General features: G+C 37.7%; 1 protein-coding gene across 1 annotated transcript; it reads right to left on the reverse strand.

Moving 5' to 3' along the window:
* Nucleotides 1–5862: 5862 nt before the first annotated feature.
* On the reverse strand, nucleotides 5863–6828 carry LOC126513646 (olfactory receptor 4C15-like). Its single transcript, XM_050162131.1, has one exon. It carries the CDS (start codon nucleotides 6796–6798, stop codon nucleotides 5863–5865), a length of 936 nt encoding a protein of 311 aa, XP_050018088.1. The 5' UTR covers nucleotides 6799–6828.
* Between the last annotated feature and the right edge of the window lie 975 nt (nucleotides 6829–7803).

The raw sequence follows: 7803 nt of genomic DNA on the forward strand, positions 1-7803 counted from the left end.
ACCACACAAAGACTCAACCAAGAAAGAGAATTACAGGCCAATCTCACTCATGAACATCGACGCAAAAATCCTCAACAAAATACTGGCAAACCGAATCCAAGAACACATTAGAAAAATTATCCATTATGATCAAGTAGGCTTCATCCCAGAGATGCAGGGCTGGTTCAACATACGAAAATCTATCAATGTAATCCATCATATAAATAAGCTGAAAGAAAAAAACCATATGATCATTTCATTAGATGCTGAAAAAGTATTTGACAAAATTCAACATCCCTTTATGATAAAAGTCTTGGAGAGACTAGGGATACAAGGGTCATACCTAAATATAATAAAAGCTATATACAGCAAGCCGACAGCTAACATCAAATTAAACGGAGAGAAACTCAAAGCCATCCCACTAAACTCAGGAACACTAAACTCAGAAACCCACTCTCGCCATACCTCTTCAACATAGTGCTTGAAGTTCTAGCAATAGCAATAAGACAACATAAGGGGATCAAGGGGATTTGACTTGGAAAGGAAGAAGTTAAACTTTCGTTATTTGCAGATGATATGATAGTGTACATAAGTGACCCTCAAAACTCCACCAAGAAACTTTTACAGCTGATAAATACCTTTAGTAATGTGGCAGGATACAAGATCAACTCCAAAAAATCAGTCGCCCTCTTATACACAAAGGATATGGAAGCAGAGAGGGAAATCAGAGAAGCTTCACCTTTCACAATAGCCACAAACAGCATAAAATATCTCGGGGTAACTCTAACCAAGGAAGTAAAAGATCTATTTGACAAGAACTTTAAAGCATTGAAGAAAGAAATTGATGAGGATATCAGAAAATGGAAGGACCTCCCTTGCTCTTGGATTGGGAGGATCAACATAGTAAAAATGGCAATTCTACCAAAGGCAATTTATAGATTCAATGCAATTCCTATCAAGGTCCCATCAAAATTCTTCACGGATCTTGAGAGGACAATAATCAATTTTATATGGAAAAATAAAAAACCCAGGATAGCCAAAACAATCCTATACAATAAAGGATCTTCTGGAGGCATTACCATCCCTGACTTCAAACTCTATCACAGAGCTACAGTAATGAAAACAGTGTGGTATTGGCATAAAAACAGAGAAGTCGACCAATGGAATCGCATAGAAGACCCGGAATTTAATCCCCAAACCTATGAACACCTCATTTTCGACAAAGGAGCTAAAAGTATACAATGGAAGAAAGAAAGCATCTTCAACAAATGGTGCTGGCACAACTGGATGTCAACCTGTAGAAGATTGAAATTAGACCCATATCTATCACCTTGCACAAAACTCAAGTCCAAATGGATCAAAGACCTCAATATCAGTCCGAACACACTGAACCTGATAGAAGAGAAAGTGGGAAGTACCCTACAACAGATGGGCACAGGAGATCGCTTCTTAAGTATAACCCCAGCAGCACAGACACTAAGGACAACATTGAATAAATGGGACCTACTAAAGCTGAGAAGCTTCTGTAAAGCAAAGGACACTGTCACTAAGACAAAAAGGCAACCTACTGACTGGGAGAAGATCTTCACCAACCCCGCAACAGACAAAGGTCTGATCTCCAAAATATATAGAGAACTCAAGAAACTAGACTCTAAAATGCTAATTAACCCAATTAAAAAATGGGGCACTGAACTGAACAGAGAATTCTCAAAAGAAGAAGTTCAAATGGCCAAAAGACACCTAAGGTCATGCTCAACCTCATTAGCAATCAGGGAAATGCAAATCAAAACAACTTTGAGATATCATCTCACACCTGTCAGAATGGCTAAAATCAAAAGCACCGATGATAGCCTTTGCTGGAGAGGCTGTGGAGGAAGGGGTACCCTCATCCATTGCTGGTGGGAATGCAATCTTGTGCAACCACTTTGGAAATCAGTGTTTCGGTTTCTCAGGAAATTCGGGATCAACCTACCCCTGGACCCAGCAATACCACTCTTGGGAATATACCCAAGAGATGCCCTATCATATGACAAAAGCATTTGTTCAACTATGTTCATAGCAGCATTATTTGTAATAGCCAGAACCTGGAAACAACCTAGATGCCCTTCAATGGAAGAATGGATGAAGAAAGTGTGGAATATATACACATTAGAGTATTATGCTGCGGTAAAAAACAATGACTTCTCGAATTTTGCATGCAAATGGATGGAAATAGAAAACACTATCCTGAGCGAGGTAACCCAGACCCAAAAAGATGAACATGGGATGTATTCACTCATAATTGGTTTCTAGCCATAAATAAAGGTCACGGAGTGTATACCTGGTGAACCTAAAGAAGCTAAAGAAGAAGGTGAACCCAAGAAAAAACATATAGTTATCCTCTTGGCTAAGGGAAGTAGATAAAATTGCCGGGGAGAAAATTGGGATCTTGGGGGTGGGGTGGGTTGGGGATAAGGGGGGACGGGGAGAGAAAAGTGAGAAGGGGAGGATTGGGGGAACTTGGGGAAACAGGAAGATTGGGATAAAGGAAGGTTGGATAGGGGAGCAGGGAAGCACATATCTTAGTTAAGGGAGCCACCTTAGTGTTGGCAAGAGACTTGAACCTAGAGTGGCTCCCAGGAGCCCAAGGCGATGTCCCCAGTTAGTCCCTTGGGAAGCTGAGGATAGGGAACCTGAAATGACCCTATCCTATAGCAATACTGACGAATATCTTGCATATCACCATAGAACCTTCATCTGGTGATGGATGGAGATAGAGACAGAGACCCACACTGGAGCTCTGGACTGAGCTCCCAAGGTCCCAATGAGGAGCAGATGGAGGGATAACACGAGCAAGGATGTCAGGACCACGAGGGGTGCACCCACCCACTGAGACAGTGGGGCTGATCTATTGGGAGCTCACCAAGGCCAGTTAGACTGTGACTGAAAAAGCATGGGATAAAACCGGACTGTCTGATCATGGCGGACAATGAGGGCTGATGAGAAGCCAAGGACAATGGCACTGGGTTTTGATCCTACTTCATGTTCTGGCTTGGTGGGAGCCTAGCCAGTTTGGATGTTCACCTTCCTCGACATGGAGGGAGAGGGGAGGACCTTGGACTTTCCACAGGGCAGGGAACCCTGACTGCTCTTTGGATTGGAGAGGGAAGGGGAGAGGAGTGGGGGGAGGGGGAGGGAAATAGGAGGCTGGGAGGAGGCAGAAACTTTTTTTTCCTTTTCTCAATAAAAAAAATCACGTCAATTGAAAAAAAAATTTTGAGGATAGCAGCAATTTAAAAAAATCAGTATGTGCTGTGGTGTTATATACAGAATCTGACTATGACAGTAGATGTTCTGAGTAGCCATGGAAGAGTGCATTTAGAAAGAAGAGTTAGACAATCAGAGAAATAATATCTCAGTGAGGCAGTGGCAGGAAAGTGGATAACTCTGTGTCTTTTAACACGGCCATATAGGTATGCATTTGCTAATATTTACTTAAGGACACACCTACGGTGCTTACTGCTGATGCCATAGAAATATCTACCCTTTAAAGAGAGTCCAGATTTTTAAATGTATGTCATGCACGTGTAAGTGTCCAAGGAGGCTAGAAGAGGTGTTGGACATCCTGGAGCTGGAAGCACTTGTGAGTTCTAGGTCCCTCTTCCATCCAAAGATGCTGAGAACCAACTCCCCTTTGGAAGAACAGTGAGCACTCCTAAGTGCTGGAGACTTTATTCATGTCTCCAGCCTCAGCTTCTGTTTTCTTTGTTTGTTTTTAGCATATTCTCAGTTTATTTTCTTTCCCCTCATAGGCTAGGCTTTCTTCAGGCCCTAAGGACTCAGGTCCTTATGTTCAGCCCTTCCCTACTTGAGAAAGACAACTCCTAATAATCTTTCTGGATGTTGCTGCATTCCAGGTGGTGATGTAATGTCACACACAGATTGGGATGCACCCAAGACACTTTGTTCAGAGACGGTCCCAGAAGCCATGGCTGCTACTACATTTCAAATAAGAAGTTTCTTTATGGCTTTGTTCTTGGGCATGGCCAGAGCCCAGCCCTGCAGTGAAAGGCTGGGGTCGCTTTAGGCAGGGCAGTTGTTTTCTTCCTCTCATCGTCTTTCTTATCTCCCATTGCAGCAAGTCTCCATTGGTGATGGAAATTGACAATGTTTTGTCCCTGGCTGATGACAATAGGAGCATTTTGCTTTGTTTATGAAAAGCTTAGTTTTACCAATAAATGATATTCTTGGAAAAAAAATGAACTACTTAGAGAGACCCTTTTTCAAAAAGTAAATAAATAAGTAAAACAAAATAAATTTTTAATGAAGAAGAAAAAACATAAATAAATAAAATAAAATAATAAGATATAAAAAACATAAAATGTATAACTTTCATTGGTTATTGATATCAATTGTTAATTAATGAATGTAATTGTTTATGTGGAAACACCAAGCTAAGAATATTAAAATCTGGAGAACCAGTCTTTTCAATAGATGAGTCTATGATATATTACTTAATTATAAGAAGTCTGTCCCAAATACATATTTATCTATAAGCATCACTAAGTTAATCCTACAGTCTGTTTATAAACATTTTTATTATATATACATATAGGTGTGTTTCTGCATATGTGTAACAACAGTGATTGAATAATGAAAGGTCATGCATTTGAGATGGAGTGAGAGACATATGACGAATTTAAGGAAGTAGGAAATGGAGGAAGTTATGTAAAAATGTATTTATTTATGAAATAATACACAAATACACATACACATATAATATGTATATATACACATATATATGGAGAGATGAATGCTAAATAAATGATAAATAAATTCATAAAATAATTGAAATATACTACTCTTCTATTAATTTAAAATCTACTTCCTCTAAATTTTTTTCTCTGTAAATAGTGGGGGAATATATGAACAGTGTACTCAGTATATGAATATCTTAGCAAGTAATCTATACTTGCCTTTGGTTTATGCTGTAAAATGAGTTTCTCCTGTGAAAGCAGGTTAAAAATCTCATTTAAATGGGTTAGTAACACCACCAAAAGGAAATTCTGATTGTTTAGTTCTTTTAGAGTTCAAGACCTAACTCAATTTTTCCTATAGGAATTAATAAAGTCACCTTTAAAATATGTACAAATGATCCAGCAAAACTTAGACTTCAGACTTTGCCTACAGTTCTATGCATTGTTAGTTTCTAAGTTTTCACAATGTTACATAGGGATGCCTTTTCTCTCAAAGTATTTCCATATGTTTCTTCTCCATATTTCAAATTTACATTAATAAGCCAATTTATTCCTTCCATTATTTAAAAAAATCACTGAAAGTTTAAAAGTATAAAATTAAACCGACTTTGATTTTTACATGTTAATGCTAATTAATCAATTCATAGTAAAAGTGTGATCTCAAAACCACAGTTTTTCCACCACATTGTCAATGCATCTTATAGAAACTGATGTCATCTTTTAAAAAATAGTGACTAATTAATAAGATAATTTTCCTAATAAATAATGACTTCTTGATTTGTTAGATTAGTTTTCTAGGTGTAATTATTGTTTTGTGTGTGTGTGTGTGTGTGTGTGTGTGTCTGTTTGAGTATACAATGAGTGGTTGATGGTATGTGTACCTGTTCACATGTATGTTGAGTCAAGGTAAGGCAATGAGTCTTTCTTATATCCTCAAGACAAGCTCTCCACTGAAACTTAACTTCACTGGTCTTGTTAAAAGCCTTTAGGTTCTACAATACCTCACTTCAACAGTATTTTATTAAAAGTGTGAAACCATGACTGCTTTATGATATTGGTAATAGGAATCAGGAATAATTGCTTATGTTTGCACATTGAATGATCTTTTCCCACTGTTCTATCTACCCAGCATTGGATGTGTAATATTTTAGTACTCATTAGAAAACATTATCAATCTTTTCCACATGATCTTGATGGCAGTCTTTATGTCCTTATTCCTGAAAGTGTACACCATAGGATTAAGAAGTGGTGTTATGATAGTTGCAAATACAAATGCATTTTTTTCAGAAGAGAAAGCAGATGTAGGTCGTGCGTATATTAGAAAACATGGGACAAAGAACAAAAGCACAGCTGTAATGTGTGATCCACAGGTGGAGAGAGCTTTAAATCGCCCTTCAGAGCTTTGGGCTCTCAGAGAGTACAATATGACACCATAGGAGACAAGCAGAATAGAGAAGATTATGATGCTGATGGATCCACTGTTAGCAAACACCAAAATAACAAATATGTGTGTGTCAGTACAGGCAAGCTTCAGTAATGGGAACAAATCACACATGTAGTGATCAATAACATTGGGTCCACATAAAGGCAATTGCAAAGTGAAGATCACTTGTACAGTAGAATGTAAAAACCCACCTGCCCAGGATACGACCACCAAAATGCCACAGAGCCTTCGGGTCATAATAGAAGTATAGTGTAAGGGCTTGCAAATGGCCACATAGCGGTCATAGGCCATGGCTGACAGGACAATCACCTCTACCCCAGTGAAGAAATGAATAGCAAATAATTGTATCATGCAACATTCAAAAGATATGGTCTTCCTCTCATAGAAGAAGTCCACCATCATCTTGGGTGTGACAGTAGAAGAAGTGCATGCATCCAGTAAGGACAAAAATATTAAGAAGAAGTACATGGGGGAGGCAAGCAGTGCAGGGCTGTAGATAATGGTCACCACAATTATCATGTTGCCCCAAATAGTTGCAAAGTATATCAACAAAAATACAACAAACAATATTTTCTCAACTTTTGAGTTCTGTGAAAGCCCAAGCAGTATGAATTCAGTGACAATGCTCTGGTTTTGCATTATTCTTAAGAAGATGCTGAAGTAAAATCTTTTCACTTCTATCTGAAATTATGAGAAAACAATATATCATTCAATTTTATATAATCACCATGTACAAGTTAGTGTTTCCTTGATTGCTTTTGCCATTAAGAAGAAAATGTTACTTTTATAGCTGTAGAGATGCATAACATATAGTACTGAATTGAGACATATTTTCAAATATTTAAAACAGGTGCATTAAAATACTGGAGATTAAAACATCTACTTGGCTTAGAGGACAGCAATAGCCTATCTTGGAAGGGTCAGCATTCATCATTCCCTATGGCATTTTTGAAATGAAACAGTGAAATGCATTTTTTATTATTATACATATTATTACAATTTTTCACCTCCTCCCTACCTCCCATTTTCCTCCCCCTCCTCCCTTTCCCCTCCCTCTCCAGTCCAAAGAGTCGCTGCCCTGTGAAAAGTCCAAGGTCCTTCCCCCTCCATCTAGATATGAGTGAAGAACAGAATGTAAATTTGTATTGACTGATAAGAGAACTACCTCATCTACCAACAGAAGAGACAAAATATTTTAGGACACACTTTAAAATCATAGATTCAGCTTAAATGTTTCTAAAAATATAAGGTTATTGGAGCTTCCAATAACTAAGTCTACTATTTATAAAACAGAAAATTCTTTGAGAAAGCATTCAGCACTCCTCATTATACATATGCTGGAATGTTGGAAAAATTTTTCATTTTAAAACATAACAAGAACTTTATAAAATATATCCTGTTTTTATAATGGAGAAGTGAAATACTCAAAAAAAAAAAAAAAACCAATTGCTCCAGACTTAAAAACCTAGGTCCTAGTCAGAAATATATCACAGTGGTTTGTGTGTTTTAATTTTTCAAAATTTCTAACCAAAACTTTCATGATAAAAAATTAAAGAGATCCACCTGAGACTTTAGAGACTCAAGCACTATCATCCATATTGTCTCAACATAACCAACATGGTGAAGTATGAGAATTTTTTCCCT

The sequence above is a fragment of the Alexandromys fortis genome, unplaced genomic scaffold (genome assembly GCF_014885135.2).
Source record: "Alexandromys fortis isolate MF-2015 unplaced genomic scaffold, M_Fortis_MF-2015_v1.1 scaffold_128, whole genome shotgun sequence".
Classification (NCBI taxonomy): domain Eukaryota; kingdom Metazoa; phylum Chordata; class Mammalia; order Rodentia; family Cricetidae; genus Alexandromys; species Alexandromys fortis.

What these genes read in the sequence shown, in the direction of transcription:
- LOC126513646 (XM_050162131.1), bottom strand. Translation starts at nt 6,798, where the DNA reads ATGCAAAACCAGAGCATTGTCACTGAATTCATACTGCTTGGGCTTTCA.